The sequence below is a fragment of the Drosophila eugracilis genome, unplaced genomic scaffold (assembly GCF_018153835.1).
Source record: "Drosophila eugracilis isolate 14026-0451.02 unplaced genomic scaffold, ASM1815383v1 contig_440, whole genome shotgun sequence".
NCBI classification, from domain to species: Eukaryota; Metazoa; Arthropoda; class Insecta; order Diptera; family Drosophilidae; genus Drosophila; species Drosophila eugracilis.
This window is the reverse complement of record NW_024573306.1, coordinates 129,999-148,171: the sequence shown is the minus strand read 5'-3', so window position 1 is coordinate 148,171 and position 18,173 is coordinate 129,999. Positions and strand designations below refer to the sequence as shown.

The 18,173-nt window shown below is 43.3% G+C and overlaps 4 protein-coding genes across 9 annotated transcripts; 2 read left to right on the top strand and 2 right to left on the bottom strand.

Annotated features, from left to right (window-relative positions):
- Nucleotides 1-2: 2 nt before the first annotated feature.
- On the bottom strand, nt 3-4,035 carry LOC108117177 (serine/threonine-protein kinase greatwall). Of its 5 annotated transcripts, none has more exons than XM_017229461.2 (6): nt 3,705-4,035; nt 2,341-3,204; nt 2,071-2,226; nt 1,882-2,010; nt 702-1,704; nt 3-634 (listed from the first exon to the last, which is right to left on the bottom strand). In XM_017229461.2, exons 1-6 carry the CDS (start codon nt 3,852-3,854, stop codon nt 369-371), a joined length of 2,568 nt encoding a protein of 855 aa, XP_017084950.2. In that variant the 5' UTR covers nt 3,855-4,035; the 3' UTR covers nt 3-368. The 5 variants fall into 5 exon arrangements, with proteins under 5 accessions (XP_017084950.2, XP_017084952.2, XP_017084953.2 ...); XM_017229463.2 differs by having other exon boundaries at nt 1,906-2,010; XM_017229464.2 differs by having other exon boundaries at nt 2,371-3,204.
- Nucleotides 4,036-4,270: 235 nt separating this feature from the next.
- On the top strand, nt 4,271-6,248 carry LOC108117178 (CDP-diacylglycerol--glycerol-3-phosphate 3-phosphatidyltransferase, mitochondrial). The gene is made up of 2 exons (XM_017229467.2): nt 4,271-5,553; nt 5,618-6,248. Exons 1-2 carry the CDS (start codon nt 4,489-4,491, stop codon nt 6,035-6,037), a joined length of 1,485 nt encoding a protein of 494 aa, XP_017084956.1. The 5' UTR covers nt 4,271-4,488; the 3' UTR covers nt 6,038-6,248.
- Nucleotides 6,249-6,650: 402 nt separating this feature from the next.
- Nucleotides 6,651-17,713, top strand: LOC108117240 (mitogen-activated protein kinase kinase kinase 4). Of its 2 annotated transcripts, none has more exons than XM_017229576.2 (7): nt 6,651-7,246; nt 11,946-12,146; nt 12,656-13,443; nt 13,505-14,033; nt 14,090-16,814; nt 17,130-17,309; nt 17,372-17,713. In XM_017229576.2, the coding sequence occupies exons 1-7, from the start codon at nt 7,014-7,016 to the stop codon at nt 17,453-17,455; spliced, it is 4,740 nt and encodes a 1,579-aa protein (XP_017085065.2). In that variant the 5' UTR covers nt 6,651-7,013; the 3' UTR covers nt 17,456-17,713. The 2 variants fall into 2 exon arrangements, with proteins under 2 accessions (XP_017085065.2, XP_017085066.2); XM_017229577.2 differs by lacking the exon at nt 6,651-7,246 and adding an exon at nt 10,474-11,214.
- On the bottom strand, nt 17,691-18,105 carry LOC108117241. Its single transcript, XM_017229579.2, has 2 exons — nt 18,005-18,105; nt 17,691-17,939 (listed from the first exon to the last, which is right to left on the bottom strand). The coding sequence occupies exons 1-2, from the start codon at nt 18,081-18,083 to the stop codon at nt 17,734-17,736; spliced, it is 285 nt and encodes a 94-aa protein (XP_017085068.2). The 5' UTR covers nt 18,084-18,105; the 3' UTR covers nt 17,691-17,733.
- Nucleotides 18,106-18,173: the final 68 nt, after the last annotated feature.

The following is an 18,173-nucleotide window of genomic DNA, read 5'->3' as shown; positions in this document are numbered from 1 at the left end:
TATTTAGATTTTTCATCTTTTAGACTATAACTTTATTGGATATACATATATCGAAGGTGCATACTTGAAGCTATTCGTTTAAGCGTAGTTACAATAACAAACATGAAATCAGTACATTTATATAAATTTTAAGCTGAACAGGATCATCGAGAATCTTGACAGCAACAATCGAATGAATGTACAAGAAATTTAATATTACAATCGAATAAACTTTTAACTAAATATAAATACGTAGGGCTAGACGAACGATAACAAGAGAACATTAAAGGTCTACTCTTAGGTATTGCTATGTGAAAATATAAATAACGATAGGACAGTGCTCGTTATGATCGAGCTGAAACGGAGGCAGCCGGGCTCCGCTTGGGCTCTCAGTCTTCTACGGCAAAATTCGACAGCTGCAAGTGTTGAAGATTGTTGCGCGCATCGAAATAGCCCGTGTCTGTGGGATTATCGGGTGTCGGCACAAACGGCGGCTCTGTATTGCCTATATTCTCCCAGTCAATGCATGCGAAATGACGCATCTGCTGCACCTCCTTGGCAGCCGGGCGCTCATTTGGGTCCATAGTCAGAAGCAGTTCCACAGCCTCCATGGAATCGACGGATAGTGCCTCATCGCCCTCTGGCCATTCAATATCTGAAAGAAATTGATCAGAAACGAATTAGCATAATCCGTAAACGAAAAATTAAATTAAAAAACTTACTTTTATTCAGAATGTTGTCAAATACTTTTTGAGGCGTCTCGTCGTTGAAGGGAGGAATACCGGTCATGAACTCATAGAAGCATACTCCCAATGCCCACCAGTCAACGGCCGGACCGTGACCTTGCTTCAGCAGTAGCTCCGGAGCCAGGTAATCGGGCGTGCCCAAAATGCGTTCGTTGGATACGCGTGCCCCCCGCCGCACTGACTTTGGCGTGCGAAATGGAGTATTAATGTTTACATTTTTCGGTGTTTTTGGCAAGTTGCCCGCTCCATGGTTAATAGGAGACATAGTAGGATCATCGGAAAGCTTTAAATGGTACTGGATCCCCGACATCTTATCGGCGGCAGCATGCTCACGCTTCTTATTTTCAATGGACAATGGCAGGGCAAACCGAGTTGCCTTTAGCTTTCCCAGCAGACCTCCATCTCGACGGGGCAACTTCTGCGAGGAAACGGGTGTGGAAAACACCACATTGGCCATATTTGCTTCCGGTCCAAGCAGATGGTTCATGGGTAACTCGTCGTCAGATAAAGAGCGCACCTTGAGCACACCACGGATAGGAGATGACCGGGCCTTGCGTTTTTTGGGCGTGCTACTGCCAATGTTGAGTATCTCGATTTCCTGGGTTAGTCCGGTGTTAGCACTGCCGTTACCCGAACTGGAGCCATCGGCCTCCATACTGGACATGTTGTCGGAACGGTTGACCAGGTTGATCTTCCGCTTCATGCCGCGCAGAAAGTCGGGACGCTTGAAGTGCTTGGACAAATTGCGAAACGGCGAGTTCATGTGAATTCCGCTCATCTCGTTGCCGTTGGTCATGTTGTAGCTGCGCGAGTAGTCTGAGCAGCTAAAATCCTCCTTAGATTGGCTCAGATTTTCACCATTCTTCTCAATCGACGAGGCCGTGCTTTCACTGTTTAGATTCAGATTGCAGCTGGAGTAATCGTCACCTTTGCGACTCGACACGCCCGAGTCTTCCTGTCCCTTCGAGATGCGATTACGCTAAGAAAATGAAATCAGACAAATTATTGATATATTTACTAACATAGGAAAAAAACACTTAATCTTCGTTATTTGTAAGATTAATGCTAAAATGCAAGATTAACAAAAATGTAGCAATTAAATACAGAAAAAAAACAAGACAATAGACAGTCACACAGTATGCATATGCCAACGCACCTCGTCGACCGATCGCCTACGCACCATGGAAAACTCAAACGAAGCCTCGCTTGCGTTGTCCATCTTGGGCAGATGTTTGCCCCCATTGGTGGCCACGTTTTCGATATCCTGCTCGGCCAGCTTGCAGCCCTTTCAGAGAGTCATAGATTATAGAATTTACTGGCATTAGGTCCAGCTTTAGCCACTTACCTGGCAAGGGGCCACATCTAGGGCGAATTCAACTCGTCGCTTGCTGGGGATAGCCCCCGCTCCAGAATCTCCAGTAGGCTCAATTGGAGGCGAGCACTTGCTTAGGTCTGCCGAGTTGCAAGTATGGAACGAGCAAGAAGAGCTACTGTCCTGGGGCTGAAAAAATAGAGCACGATTAGTTTAAAACTGCAGGGCAACTTAACCCTTACGATGTAATCGGTTAATATTTAGATGGCATACGATCTTGGAACAAAGTGTAATTCAACCTACTATGACGGCTATTATTTTTTGTCTACCCACATTTATGTTGGCGGTGCAAGTATGGGTGATAGATTCATTTCCCTCCTCGGCCGAGAAGAAGGGAGATACTCCGGAGATCTTGCTGTCGCTCGTCTTCTCCGCATCATTCAATGAAGTGTCGCCCTCGCTGTCCGATAGCTCCATAATCAGACTATGCTTGTTGATGGCCTGCAGCAGGTGGGATGTACCCGTGGCCACAGATCCCATTCCATTGGCTTGTCCATTTGTGATGGAACCGAAGTCCTGAAGCTTCTTCTCGGAGCCAAAGGACAAGTGCGAGGTGAGCGACAAAAGTTGACCCGGTGTGCGGGCGTTCAAATTCGGAGAGCAGTTAATAAGGTCCGATATCTCCAGATCTCTTCGCATGTCGATTTTGCTTAGCCCAAAGTCAGTAAGCTTAACATGGCCACTGGCCGATAGGAGCATGTTGTCCGGTTTGATATCCCTGTGAACGATTCCGTGCTGATGCAGATACTGTAATGCCATCACCATCTCGGCAACATAAAAGCGTGAAGTGGGCTCGTCAAAATACCCAAACATAGCCAACAGTGACTTGAGATCTCCGCCCACCATGTACTCCATCACCAGGTATACGTAGGAAAGTGATTGCAACGAGTAGAAAAGACTAACGCAGAATTGCGACCGGGATAAAGCTAGAGCATTTCGCTCCGTGATCACCTGGGACACCATGTTCTTGTTGATCATCTCTGACTTGCGCATCACCTTAATGGCGAACAACTTCTTCGAGTCGTTGTTTTTGTAGCCCAGAAACACCTTTCCGAAGGCTCCGCGACTAATAGGCTTGATGATAACGAAATCCTTGATCGTGGGAAGCTGAAGAGAGTAAGGCGATATGAGAAACAATTAAAGCCACTATAGAATAAATGTACATATATATAAAATCCCATAATTAAAAAAATTACAAGGACAGAAAAATCAGTATGAATATATAACTGTAACTCACTTGGAATTTTTTAATAATATGTTAATCTAGTGTCTGAATATAATTTTAAAAAATATTTAATATTGCATTTTTACTGTGAAAATACCAAGCAAATGAAAATGTAGCGAAGGAAAGAATCGTGAAAAACAGATTATAAAGAACTGTAAAATTATTTTTATTTCGGTATTTAAATTTCCATTTCAAGTAATTATTATTGCCTTTTTTTTTTTTTTTCACTAAAAATTTATATTTTACGCTATTTATATTATCCTTAAACTGAAAACTAACTTAATTTTTTTTGCAACATTTGAAATTTCCATCAGCAGAAACTGTGGCTAACTGTAAACCGTCCACGTGTGGTACCCGTAAGTCCTGTAATATCTCAGCTTACCTTAGCATTTTGAGAGTGATTCTCTGGTTTGGTGGTAAGGATGTTGATCTTGTCCAGCAACTGCTCACTGTCGATCAGCGAGTGGGTCTTCTTGGGGGTTTTATAATCAATATGGGCATCCGATAGCGAAGTCGCATCGGTGTTATCCATATCTCCTAGATTTCCGTGGGTCAGAGCGCGTTTTCTACGCGGTTGCCAAAATTTATACAATTATGGTGCAAGGAAAGACCCTTTTATACTCGATTTAGTGCTATTATATTGTTTATTGCACAATTACAATTTCAAAAATACATTTAAAACAGCGCGTCTATTTTTCTATGTGAACTAGAGATGAAACTAAAATTCATGTAAAATCGATATTTTTACAATCGGTGTTTCTGGAAATTTTGCAAATATCCATATTTTACAGGCAATTATTGCACATACATTATTTAATTTAGTTAAAGCTTTTTATTGTCTTATTTGTTTATTGTTACACAAATTTATTAATGCAATTTATTTTAAAACCGCATAAATAAATACCAAAATGCCATAATTTCGAATGCTTATTTTTTTCGATATATTAATCGAAACCAAGCACTCTTTGCAACACTAAGATTCCACCTGGAATATATTTACGTGCTGAAATTTAGGGTTCTATAGTGATAACGCCGCTACCAATGAATGAAAGTCAGTTCCGTATATCGCCGAATCTACATTAAGCAATGTGCCAGATGCTGATATCACCAAACCGCCGCTGACAGTGAGGAGCCACTTGCCAAGCCGCCGTGTATTCCCTGCCATCATGATGCTCTACCTCCGTCGCTTTTTCACCCAGGAGTTATCTCCAGCCGCCCAAGGCGACTTTATCGGCTGCCTGCAGCAGGCTCCCAGCCTCTTTGCCAGTGGATTCCCTGGAGCTCCTGTCCTGGAGAGCCTTAGCTGGTTACACAACCTGGCGCCGTGCTTCCCGCTGCGAGGCGACCAAATCCAGGTCATCCACGAGCCACAACATTTCTACGAGACACTAGTGCAGCGCATCGGAACAGCCAAGCGTCGGATAGTCCTTGCAAGCTTATACCTGGGCACAGGGCAGCTGGAGAACGCCGTTGTTCAGAAGTTGCGTCACAGCCTGGAACAGCAGTCTGCCCTGCGGCTTAATGTGCTTCTGGACTTTACGCGCGGAACCCGAGGAGCCTTAAATTCCAAAATCATGTTGCTTCCCTTGGTTCGTGACTTTGCCAGCCAGGTGCAGCTATCCCTTTATCATACTCCTGATCTACGCGGAATGACCAAGCGACTAGCTCCGCCGCGATGGAACGAGCTTCTCGGTCTGCAGCACATGAAGGTCTACCTCTTTGACGATGCTGTCATCATATCGGGCGCCAATTTGTCCAACGACTACTTCACCAACCGACAAGATCGCTACATCCTTATCGAGGACAAGCCTCTGGCCGACTTTTATGCCCAGTTCATTGAACGGGTGCAAGAGTTCAGTTTAGCAGTGTCGCCGGATGCCAGCGAAGGACTGCATCGTAACTGGCGCATTCTGCCTTACGAAGGCACCAAGGAGCAGTTCATCCTACAAGCCCGTAAACGCATCGCGGATTTCCTGCAGGAAACGTTTCAAAGGCAGTCGCTAACACGTGATCAGAACCCACAGGCTGATACTTGGGTTTTCCCGCTGCTGGAGATGGGTCAGATTGGCATTCATCATGACAGCGTGGTGACCAAGCGGCTGCTATCTAATTGCGTGACAGGATCGCGTCTGAAACTGGCAACTGGGTACTTTAACCTCACACAAGAGTACATGGACACACTAACACACAAGTGCTTGGCACAATGCAGCATCCTAATGGCACATCCCAATGTGAGTTTGTGTTATCTAAAGAGTAGATATGCAGACCTTAACATTAACATTTTTTTAATTTAAGGCGAACGGCTTTCAGGGCGCCAAAGGTCCGGCGGGAGGCATTCCGGCCGCTTACACATTAATAGCCAAGAGTTTCTACGAGAGCCTGGTGCGCCGGAAGCAGAATCACCGGGTCAACTTCTTCGAGTATGAGAAACCGGGTTGGACATACCATGCTAAGGGACTGTGGTATTACCTGCCCGAGGCTCGACTGCCAAACCTCACGCTCATCGGGTCCTCGAACTTTGGGGAGCGATCGGTGAATCGCGACCTAGAGACGCAGGTGTGCCTGGTGACTGCGAATAAGGATCTAAGTCAACGGCTGCAGGCGGAAGCAGACCGGCTATACGATCTGTCTCAGACGGCGGAGCGGGAGATAGTTCAACGACCTGTACCGCGATGGGTCCAGGCGGTCGTCCGCATATTTAGGAACTTCTTCTAAGCTCTTCGACATCATAGTTAAATTTTTATTTTTCGTTCTTGTTAAGGCCCATATCCCAAATAGTTACTGTAGTTCTTAATTCGTGTTAAATCATTGCCATGGGCAAGTGAGTGTTTCTATTACTGGTAATCGTTGCTTTTGTACGCAGGTTAAAGTTTGTTAAATAATAAAGAGAATTTTAAACGGAATTGAGGGTAAAAAAAAAGGAAAAGTATCATAATGCGTTCTTATCGTTAATGGGGATTAAAAGTTTAAACTTATGTGTTTGGGTTATAAATAAATATAAATTTTTAACTATAGTAAATATTCAGCAACATTTGACATAACTTATAACAAAACATAACAAATCGCCAATTTAAAAGTGTAACATCCCGCCAAAGTGTTACCAGTGATGCAAATCCTAAACGATAGAAAGACGTTTTGCATAATCAAATGACCTTTGGAATGTAATCAGTATCAACTTAACTTTTGTTAATTTTTTTAATATAATATAATACGTTAATATAAAGTCTTGAGCCTCAAGTTTTTTAAGTATCGATTAAGAATCGATTATATTGATGCTACAACTATCGGCTTATAAGCACCTCTAAAGCTCGCTCTCCACTCTCTTAAAAAAGAAAAGACGCCGGCGGTCTAAGTCGCTCGAAGTTTAGTCAGCTGTTTTTTTTGGCCAGGTAAGACGCCCTGCTTTACCTGCGTGCCAAGTTCGCGAGTTTGGGAGCGCGTAAGACGTTATGTGTTTGCTCGCCGTGAAAGTTAAATTAAAATAAATCTGATTATCGCCAAGCAAAACGACTACAACAACAAAATACGCGGCGCGTGCTCACTAAAGTGTTAAATTGTATTGGTGCCTAGATTTGCGATAGTATTGGGGCACTGCTGGCAGAGCATGTGTGTGTGCGTGTGGTTGTGTGCGCAGCAAATTCCAAGAATATAACAAAAGCAACAACAACAAAAAAAACACAGTTTTGCAAAAATGTCAAACAGGCGAAGAGTTCGCACAATTGATTACCTGGCGCTGCAGCAGAGTTTGCATTTGCAAAAGACACCGGCAACAACGAATTCTGTGGATCAACGAGATGGGGTCGGAGAGGAAGAGAATGGCAATGGAAATAACAGTGCTGCTCCGCCCGAAACTCCGACCGCCATTCCACCTATTCCGCCCATAAGATTACGGCGCGAGCAGAGCATCGACGAGGATGTTGCAAGGTGAGTCGAGCACACCGGTAATGTTGGAATTTTTGGGCTTTTCCCAACACAAACAAAAGCAAGAAAGTCTGCATTGGCACGTAACTTGGTTTCTCTCTTACTCGTGCTCTCTACCTTGTTTGGCTCTCAAAGCCCTGTTTGTGGTTTTTCCCCTCTGATTACCTCCTTCTCTGTTCCTCTCTTTTGCATTTCACCAGTTTTAATTGTTTAAACGTAAACAGCGTGTTTTTTTTTGGCCACGTTAGCTTTGTTATTGCCTTTGCTGGCTCAACGAACTCGAGAATTTAGCAAACTGCAAGACAGACATATAAAATAACAGCTACAAATTGCGAATTCTGCCTGAAATTGAACACTTTGTGTGCAGCGCAATTAAATTTATGCACAGCAGCACTGAGAAAAACAAGCATTAAAATATTTGATTGTAGGTTTTAAATTTTATATTATGATAAATTATAAAAACAATCTTGTTTTAGGTATTTCTATTCGATTAAATCAGTTATATTAAAAAAGGTCCTGTTTTAAATAATAATAAATGCTTTTAAGTCAGTTAAAATATATAATATTACCTTATTTTGTTAATTCGGTTTCTCTTATTTTCAATGAAAAATCCCCAATCCAAGTTGATAAAATGTTTTTAGCTTGTAAAAATTAGAATGTTTTTATATTTCATCTGCGGGTTCTTGATTTTCGGTGTATTTCGGCATTTATCATAGCCATATTTGTGTTCGTCCGCCTCGAGTCTTCCAAGATATTTGCTGATAACGCTGACGGTGGCCTGATAACACATACACACCTATACTCACCTTGAGGGAATTACGGTTACCTTTTCCGCTGTTTTTTTTTATTGTTTTTTCGCGGGGCCTTATTCATAATATGTTTAAATTTGGTTTGATTTCCATGGGATGGATGAGTGTTTATTGGGATTTCGTTTCGCAGGAAAATATAGTCGTATTTTAGCAGAAAATTTGCTGCAAATATAATTTTTCTTTTGGCACCTGTTCCTACTGAAACTAATAGAAATTAGGTGAGATTTATGTCTCTGCTATGCGCTCTCTCTTCTTTTATTTTTTGTTAGCTTCAAAACCTGTTAATTGAAAAGGAAAAGGGTATATTATATTTAATTATTTTTCTATGTTGGTTTATGTTTTTTATCTGGGGAATGGCACTGGGCATGCTACCTATAAAGGATTTTATCAGGTACATCTATCAAAATGTCAATTATTTACACAATTAACTTTAAAAAGTTTATTGGTTGGCTTTTATAAAGGTCACTTCATTTTTTTGTAGGGTATTTCATAGTTGAAACATATATAAATATTGCACTTTTTGACTTTATCTCTCGTTTGATGCCGCCAATCTTGTTCTTCTTTAACTCGTATACCTGTTTTAAAGGTAAAGAAGAAGAGAGAAGGGGGGAGAGGAGGGGAGACTATTGGAAGTTAAAACGCGTTTAATACGTGCGTTTGCCCACTCTGCTTTGTAACCTCTTTCGTTATTCTGTTTTCAAATCGAATTCGCTTTCTTCTCGAATTTCCATCTATAGTTTTGTGGTTGTCACCTAGCTAAATGAATGGAATTCCAATGATTGAAGGTCTCTGCCCTAACGGTTTTTTTGTCGATAGAAAGAGATAGCTAGTTAGTAAGAGAGAGAGTGCATGATCGCGCTCTTGCAACATTTTTTTGTACTTGAACTTGCAAGTTCTCTCTCTATCTCCCCCTCCATTCTAGCCCTCTCACTTTAAATATTCCAGCTCATTCACTCTCTCTTTGGGCGGTCTGGCATGCGTACAATCAGTTGGTTATAATTTCGGGGTTTCGTGTGTTTGATAAGCATAATTATGGCGAGTACAATGTACACACATATCAGAAAAACATTTCCGCATAGCGCCCATACACCCACACAGTTACCTAAGGCATTCAAAGTAATTTTAGACTTTTCAAATGTGTTTTTTAATGCCGTGTTTACTCTAGGAAATATCACAAGCATTAATCTTATTTGAAATTGACTTTAATTTGTTGGGATTATTTTGAATTCAATCAAAACAGTTTTAAAATCTGAAAGCCATGTCTAAATTTATACTTTACAATATTATTTAATTTTAAAAAATTAAATTAATATATATTATTTAATACCAATAAAATACATATTTAATTTGAAACATCATAAATTAAAACAAGTTTGGAATATAATAAAAAAAAAAACACTAAACAATGCTCGCTTGAAAAATTGAGGCCATAAAAGAAGAGATACGGTTCTGTTTCTAGACTTTATTTTTAGGAATTTGTGTTGATAGGAGTCTTGGATTGCAAAATCCATCTTTCCAGCTCACTTTGGTTACCACGAACTCGTGCTATCAGTCAATGGGGGAAAATGATTAGTCACGACAAATCCGATTGAGGCATTGATTTATCAATGCAACATGAATGGGTAACACGGTGCGTATGTGTAGTTTGTCTATATATGTATGTGTTTGAAGTTATGTATACGCACTGCTGATCACGTGATAGTGCGGAACAAGCCTAAAAAAGAGTGTATAATAGCACAGTCCTTCACCTACAGTCAAGCAAGTTGATTGACTAAATCAAAAGTGAGTTCTTCGATTTCCTGGTGAATCCTATTTGTTTAGAGCAAAAACATATTGCGCCCCGCACTCAATTCTTTGCTTAAGTAAACACACTGCTAATTAGCTAACGAGCGCGTACATAATAAAATCCCATAAATTAATAATAAATATAAGCGCGGTTGAACCAATCACGAACCACAAACAAACGCGTTTGCGGTCCACAAACGATCAGATTGCCACTTGCGTTCCACAACAAATCTCTGTCTCTCATGCTGGTCGTGCTTCTACCTCTTTTTTGTGCTCTTAAACTCCATATCTCTTTCGCTTTATTTTTTATATATCTTTTTCTCTTTCTGGGCTGCCGCTAAAAGTGGCTTAATCAAGATACATATTTATAAAATATGTACTTAAAAGTTATATAAAATAAGTGATGGTTGGATTTATATGTCAGTTATAAATAAGTTTTATTTGTTAAGCTACATAATTTTTGACAAGATAATTTACAAAATTAAAAAAAGCTTCTAAATAGCTAAATCGTAATCACTGATTTGTACTAGCCACCCACTAGTTGCTCTCCGCTGAAGGCGGTAAACAATCGGATGCGTCGGGCGGTTGCTCACTGCTCACCACTTTTCAGTTCGCCGCTGTTGGCAGAGAATAGCAGTCGTTTTGGGGGCGACACCGCTTCGTCGGCCGCGGCACACATTCGCATATATTACATACAGATCCGTATACTATACGCATTGGCAAATAGATGGGAAATATTCTTGTTAAAAGTGCTAATAAATTGACTGGCTGCCGCGGCAAGTGTTCCGCGTTATGAAATTCGGAAGGGTTCCATGCGAGGCGTGCGAACTGCGGCCGCCTGTTTGCCATTTGTGATAAACCACCTAGAAAACTACTACGCTGGTAGATAGTGCATAACATTCTCCTCCATCCCCCATTAAGATTCCACCGATCGAAAAAGGGAGTCGGGTGCCGGGGATCGGCCATCATCCAGACCAGTCATCGTTCGCTGGCTCGCGTCTAAAGTTCTCTCCACCAGTTTATAATTGTGAGCTGTCGCTTTTTATTTACTCTCGGCTCGTTCCGCTGTTGTTTTTTGTCCCCGGAGTGTGTTGTGCCGTGCAATTAGATGTACATAAATTGGTGGGGGCACTCCGATCTCGCTCTGGCACCCACCGGAGAGACTGAAAATAATAATAACAGCCCTCGATCACGGCGATAAAACACAGCTTAAAACCATCGGGCGGCACTATATTAACCAGTGGAGAGGCAAAAGGAGAATTGCACTCTAAAGTTCTCTCGTTCCATTGCGACTCGCTGATTTCTGCCGGTTTTGGAGTTATTGGATCCCCCAAACTGTGATTCTTTAGGCTTTGCAGGAAAAATGCGTCGAAAGAAGTGAGTGAATTTTGCAAATGGGCTGATGAAAAATGTGGCGCGATTGGCTCAACAATCACACCAGTTATTGCCAGTCAATGTCGGCATTTTTTTTAGGATCGAATAAATCAAACCTCTACTCAAATTAGAGCATAATCGCAGGCGTGACAAGCGGTTGTCTGCAACACCAGCAGCAGTTTGATAAGATAAGGATGTCCTACCAAAACCTTGCCCCTTGTCACTCCCTACAATATACCCACAAAATGACTTGTGATGCACACGAAGAAAGATATAAAAATTGAACGTAATATAAATAACTTATTGCTCAAAAGGGTCACATTTTTAACGCATTTTACTTAGAGAGGACGAATTAAAAAAGTTAATTTTGATAAGTGAGTAATTAAATAGCTTAGAAGCAAACAGCATTTGCGCAGTTACACAGTTTAAAAACAATAAAGTTAAACGTTCTCTTGAACTGCGAGGGAAGCTTATCAACATTATTAGTCGTTTAAAAAATTTCATACTAAAATATTTTAAAATATACAAGTATTTAAATTGAAAAGTGTGACATATTTTGATTTTTTTTCTGAGTGCAGTAGTTTAATTTATCTAAGCTATCGGCGATTATGCGGCACTTGTCCGCCGATGCAATTAGTGAAACAATTAGGGCAAGCCCTGGGCTATAGATTAGTGCAAATATACTATCAAGCATTTCATGCAATCTCTTGCTCATCCGTATTCGTATCTTTTAGAGTGGAGTACCGTAATAAGCAGACGCCTTCGCGGCCATTGCCAATGGTTGGAGGTCGGATCGGAGCTCTTGAGGAGGACATGCCACCAGAGGATGAATTGGCGTCCCATTATGAGGCGTTTGGTACCACTCCTCCCCGCACAAGGCTCAAAATCAAAAGCCGTGACTGGGAACGCAAACAGAAGGTGGTCAATGTGACGGCGTGAGTATCTACATTCAATACGGGGTGCTCCATATGGCTTTCTGAGATATATAGAGTTGATGTGATAAGGTTGTGATTGGTTTGCGTCCGTGCTAGAGATGTGATCGGCACTAGTGACGAACGCAGTCGTACTAAACAGCCATATGCCATATGCCACCATATGCTGCACCTGATAGTGCCATCTCTATTGCTGATGTCATCTCTGTAACCACAGTAGTACTTCGAAGTATTGGAATGTTACAATGTAAAATATTTTTGCAGCTAAAAACTGAATTTCTTGAACTAAAAATTTAACAATTTTTTTTTTTTTTGGTTTTCTAAATAATACATTTTAAAAAACATTATGAAGTCTATTCATATAGGTTTCTTCCTCAGTTAAAATTTAAGTAAAAAAGTAAGGTGTCTTGCAAATATGAAGTTGAAAATCTAGCAAGTTATTATTGGGAATCGTGGGAAATATTATTTGTAATGTTTATAATTCCACACTTCCTAAAGATTTTTTTTTTCAGTTCCACAGACTTACCCGCCAGTGTGGGAGGCACCCCCAAAAAGGGCATGACCCGAATGGCCAGATCCCGCGTCCTGCGGCGCAACACCATGGACTGCGCTCTACTCAACGAGATGTTTGTCAACGAGGAGAACAAGAGGACAGACAAGCGGTTGCAATCACTTCTTCGTGATTCGGAGCGCGAGATGAAGAACTCGCTGGCCACGACAGCGGTAGCGCCACCAAGGGGCAACAGCTTCCATGAGACTGCCCATCCGTTGGAGTCTCTGGACCAGATTATGCCTCTTAACTCGGAAGCGATGGCACCACTTCCTCTGCGAATTGCCTCCAAGGTGGTTGAGAGCTGCAATCGCTACCGTTGCGTTTCCTCACGCCCAATAGGATATCGTTCCTCGGCGCCTCCGTTGGCCTTTGCGGCACAACTTCCTGTTGGGATGTTGAGAACCGATGGTAGAGCCACAGCTGGATTGGGAAAACGCAAGGACTTCCACGAGACGTTTGCCAATCTTATTAAGCTAGGCAGCGTGGATCGACAAGATGCCAAGTTGTCGCAGGAAGAGCACACCTGGCAGACGGAGCTAAAGGATCTCATTTGGCTTGAGCTGCAGGCGTGGCAAGCCGATAGAACAGTGGAGCAGCAGGACAAGTACCTTTTCGAAGCGCGACAAGGAGTTTCCGAACTTCTTACCCACATTCTCAACTACAAGTTCCAACCGCGTTACCGCCGGGAACCGAGTCTGATTAGCCTGGACAGCGGTATTCATTCCGATAGCAACTCAAATGCCAGCTGTGAGTCGGATAATTTGATTTTCATATAAAAAACTTTTAACTTATTTAAAATCTTTTCCAGCTCCGTTGCCCAGCAAGATGTGCCAAGGCTGCATGTCGCTGTACTGTAAGGATTGCATGGATCATCAGGAGTTGGCTCTGCGAGAAGTAGAGGGCATGCTGACGCGTTTGGAAGCTGCCGAAGCACTGTATCCTTCCTCACAAGCCATGGGTGCCCTACATCCAATTTACAAATCACAGAGCTTTGTGGGCCGCATCAAGTCCATGTGCTTGTGGTATAACATTACCAAGCAAAACAAATTGAAGCTCAGTATTTTGGGAAAGATTTTGGCGAGGCTGCAAGATGAGAAGTTCTCGTGGCCTGTCTGCACTTCATCGTACATCGCATCGGATAGCGGCAGTTCATCTGCATCGGGTGTGGAGAACGATGACTCTGCTGTAAACTCAATGGATTCATCCAAACCGCCCAGCGTGGCGGGATCAGCTTCGCGTAAGAGTTGTCGTAACGGGAGTGTCACACCATGCCACAAGGTTCAATTCATGCTAAACGATGCAACTCATGTGCCAGGAGAAACATCGAGTAGCAATGAGTAAGTAAATAACTTCAGAAATTTAGAAAATAAATAAAACTTCTTTAATCCTTAAGGTCCACCTCCACGGAGATCAGCCAGTTGTCCAGTGAGTGCTCGCACAGCCATATGCGCAAAGGATCCATGCACGACATTAACATCTTTAGCGTGGAACCACTGGGTACTTGTAGCAACAATGGCACCGGGGAGCAGTCTACGGGACTTTATCGCAAGTTCATCGAAAACGTGCTCAAAAGTCGTGGGTTGGCCAAGTCACTGGCTTTTCTTCACAAACTACACAACGTAGCCCTGTACAAGGCTCACATTGCTTTAGAGAAACCCGGAGTTGATGACTTGGATTTCGAAGCAGACGCGGAGGCCATTGAGGAAGATGTACCGAGGCTTGATCCACAAATAAGCCGCGAACAGGTTGTGGAGCTACGCACCTATGGCTACTGGAGTGAGGAAGCGCAATCAATTAATTTGCCCTCGTACATTCCTACCTTCGTATTCCTGAGCGGCATTCCGTTACAATTCATGCATGAGTTCCTGCGCATGCGTCTCGAAACGCGACCCGTGCGACCCAATCCCCTTAGCCTAGAGCAGTTGATGAAAGAGCTTAGGGAGGGATTGACGCTGGCATTGACCCATCGGGAACGTTACCAGCGGCACATAACCACGGCTCTGGTGGAAAACGAAGCCGAACTGGGGAGCTATATTAGCATTCTGAACCACTATGATGCTACTGTTCGAAAGACTTTTGAGCTGTACCTGGAGTACATCGATCAACTGGTGCTGGTTGCCGTGCCGGAAGGCAACCAGAAGTCCGTTCTGGAGAAGGAGTGGATGTTTACCAAGCTTATAAGCCCCATGATCAAGGGCATGCACACGCTGGCCTCACAGAAGTTCTGCGGCATCATCAGCAAGCTGTTGCGCAGCATTTCAGAGCGCCTGGTTAAGCGCACAGTGGAACTGGATCAACAGATTGAGGGAACTGCCGAGAGTGATGACAATGAAGAGGTTAAGTGGCAGCTGCTGACCATCTGCCGTGAGACTCAGTCGCTTCTCACCGTCGAGCGAGAACGTTCTATTAAGGTGCTATTCTTCGCAAAGACTTTCTGTCGAGACGTGGAGACGACGGATTTCCATCGCGAGCACTATGAGCACGATGTGGCTAACCAGCAGCATGATTTTATATGCTCCGATGTGAAGGCTGCATTTAAGTTGCTGCAGCAAGATGTTTTGCAGGTGCGCAACAAGTTGACGGCGATCATTGAAGGCGTGCAGAAACGATGCTGTTTGAGCAACATGAGGGATTTGGATGAGCAGGACAAACAGGCTGTTCTATCTCGGACCCGCGAGATTCTCCACCAGGGTTACAAGTTTGGGTTCGAGTACCACAAGGACGTGATCCGGTTGTTTGAGCAGAGGATTATGGATCAAAAGGATAGCGGTGCCCATACCGTAGATCTGGCTCTAGGCATCATCGCTTACGCCAAGATGTGGATGCATTTCGTAATGGAGCGGTGCGAAAGGGGTAGAGGAATGCGCCCTCGCTGGGCCTCCCAGGGTCTGGAGTTTTTGATTCTTGCCTGTGATCCCCAAATTACACAGCACTTGGATGATGACGAGTTCGAGGCACTAAAGCAACAAATGGATCGCTGTATCTCGCACGTAGTTGGCATCACTTCGGAGCCCGAAAAGGTGGCCAAGAAGAAGGCATCGCCACGTACGCGCAAGACTTCCTCGCCAGCTACTTCGCGCTCTAGGACACCCACTCGGACACCAATGTCCGCTGGAATGGTTCCTAATCCAAATACGCCGCCACTGCAGTCGCCCCCATATAACAAGCTATTGCATCCTCAGTTCAGTTTAAAGGAGGATCTTTTGCAGCAGTCTGGAAACACGTATAGTTCCATAGACAGTGCAGACTACGTGGACACTCCGTGCCAAAGGAGTTCTAATGGCGAGCTGCGCCTGTTAGTTCCTCAAACGCCTCCCACGCCCGCTTCTTCTGGAAAGGCCAGCATAGAGAGTACGCCGCTGGCATTGCGGCAGGAACGAGTAAGAGATGCGGTGAACCGTTTGGATATGGATCTAGAGGATGGGCTGCGCGAACGTAGATTAATTGGCCAAGTTAAGTCTCTTAATTCCAGCGACAAAGTCCACATTAGAGCACGTAGCGTCCACTTTCGCTGGCATCGTGGCATTAAGATTGGCCAGGGCCGTTTTGGCAAGGTGTACACAGCTGTTAATAATAACACTGGAGAGCTGATGGCCATGAAAGAGATTGCTATCCAGCCAGGTGAGACACGCGCGCTCAAGAACGTGGCTGAAGAGCTGAAGATCCTGGAGGGAATCAAGCACAAAAACCTGGTGCGGTACTATGGAATTGAGGTTCACCGCGAAGAGCTGCTTATCTTCATGGAGCTGTGTTCTGAGGGTACCCTGGAGTCACTGGTGGAGCTGACTGGTAATCTGCCGGAGGCTCTGGCCCGCCGTTTCACAGCCCAGCTATTGGCGGGCGTGTCTGAGCTTCACAAGCACGGCATTGTTCACCGTGACATTAAGACTGCAAATATCTTTCTTGTGGACGGCAGCAACAGCCTAAAACTTGGCGATTTTGGGTCAGCGGTCAAGATCCAGGCGCACACCACCGTCCCTGGTGAACTGCAAGGTTACGTGGGCACACAAGCTTACATGGCACCAGAGGTGTTTACAAAGACCAACAGTGATGGCCATGGCAGGGCCGCCGATATCTGGTCGGTGGGTTGCGTGGTTGTCGAGATGGCCTCGGGCAAGGTAAGTGCTTCACACTATAGATAAGCAGTACGCATTTCACAATGTTGGATTATTTTCACCCAATTTCGTTCATTTGTTCGACTTACAAATACTTCTTTTTTCTTTTATAATATTTTTTCAAGTCACTTTGAATCACTTTGAAATACTTTGAAATATTTTGAATTTTTTAAAAGTATTTACTGCTATCCATTGAAGTTTTAAATTTCTTTTGAATGTATGCATGCATGTGTGTATGAAAATTAAGTTTTGGAGATTATTTAGCAGCCCGCATAAATATTTTGTTTATTGATATATATATTTTTAAATATTTTACAGCGACCTTGGGCCCAGTTTGATTCCAACTTCCAGATCATGTTCAAAGTGGGAATGGGTGAGAAGCCACAGGCACCTGAGAGCCTCTCCCAGGAGGGACACGATTTCATAGATCATTGTCTGCAACACGATCCCAAGGAGCGTTTAACGGCAGTAGAACTGTTAGAGCACAATTTCTGCAAGGTTAGTTGACCTAATAGTATACCGTTGAAAAATGTATATCATTGATTGGTTTGTTTTCGTAGTATGGTCGAGACGAGTGCAGCAGTGAACAGCTGCAGATGCAGGTGCGAGGCTCTTTCCGGCGGAACGTGGCAACCAGCAGCTAATTGCAGCCTACTGCTTACTTACCTAAACCTCAGTTTGTTTGGCTCACCTTTACTTATGACGCATATGTGAATGGTGTGCGTTTTGTTTAGTGTCTAATTTATGTGTATGTCGATTATTTTAATGGCCACGCCTAGTTTTATGTTGGACAATATATTACCCCTATAAAGTTATCAAAAAACCAATCGTACCGTTTCCCAAATTATTTTATGCAAGAGAATACTAGACATATTTAAATATAATTGCAGTTGAATTTTTAATTCATTAATTTTCTATGATTTTATCCGTAAATTGAAAACGCAGTACTGACTTCTGGCGTGGGATTTGTGGTAGCAGCCGTTGGCGGTCCGGGGAAACCCGTAGATGAGCCGGTGGCGGCAGTACCAGTTGGTGGGGTTGGATCCGGGGTGGCAAGGCTGGAGAAGGCCGCGGCCCATGAGGAGCACAGCATGAAAACCAGGCAGATGCTGAGCAGTAGGTTGAAGTCTGTAACAAGTGTATAGCGTTAGTCCACGGATTTCTATACTTGATACTCCTTTTCCTATACTTACATTTCATGTCGATTGTGCTTTTAAGACTGATGACCGGTCTTTGTCTTCCAGCGCTTTTTATTGAAAATCGCGTGACCATGGAGTAAATATTGTATATTTAATTAATATTTTTCTAAACACCATCAATCTGACAATTGTTTATCATTGGTCTCTTATCATCTCCACCACT

What these genes read in the sequence shown, in the direction of transcription:
- LOC108117240 (XM_017229576.2), top strand. Translation starts at nt 7,014, where the DNA reads ATGTCAAACAGGCGAAGAGTTCGCACAATTGATTACCTGGCGCTGCAG. An exon ending in AAGGTGGTCAATGTGACGGC is followed by an intron (nt 12,147 to 12,655) that starts GTGAGTATCTAC and finishes TTTTTTTTTCAG; the next exon opens with TTCCACAGACTTACCCGCCA. An exon ending in GAAACATCGAGTAGCAATGA is followed by an intron (nt 14,034 to 14,089) that starts GTAAGTAAATAA and finishes TTAATCCTTAAG; the next exon opens with GTCCACCTCCACGGAGATCA.
- LOC108117177 (XM_017229461.2), bottom strand. Translation starts at nt 3,854, where the DNA reads ATGGATAACACCGATGCGACTTCGCTATCGGATGCCCATATTGATTAT. An exon ending in AAAAAATAATAGCCGTCATA is followed by an intron (nt 2,227 to 2,340) that starts GTAGGTTGAATT and finishes CTATTTTTTCAG; the next exon opens with CCCCAGGACAGTAGCTCTTC. An exon ending in TAGATGTGGCCCCTTGCCAG is followed by an intron (nt 2,011 to 2,070) that starts GTAAGTGGCTAA and finishes ACTCTCTGAAAG; the next exon opens with GGCTGCAAGCTGGCCGAGCA.
- LOC108117178 (XM_017229467.2), top strand. Translation starts at nt 4,489, where the DNA reads ATGATGCTCTACCTCCGTCGCTTTTTCACCCAGGAGTTATCTCCAGCC. An exon ending in TCCTAATGGCACATCCCAAT is followed by an intron (nt 5,554 to 5,617) that starts GTGAGTTTGTGT and finishes TTTTAATTTAAG; the next exon opens with GCGAACGGCTTTCAGGGCGC.
- LOC108117241 (XM_017229579.2), bottom strand. Translation starts at nt 18,083, where the DNA reads ATGGTCACGCGATTTTCAATAAAAAGCGCTGGAAGACAAAGACCGGTC. An exon ending in AAGCACAATCGACATGAAAT is followed by an intron (nt 17,940 to 18,004) that starts GTAAGTATAGGA and finishes CACTTGTTACAG; the next exon opens with ACTTCAACCTACTGCTCAGC.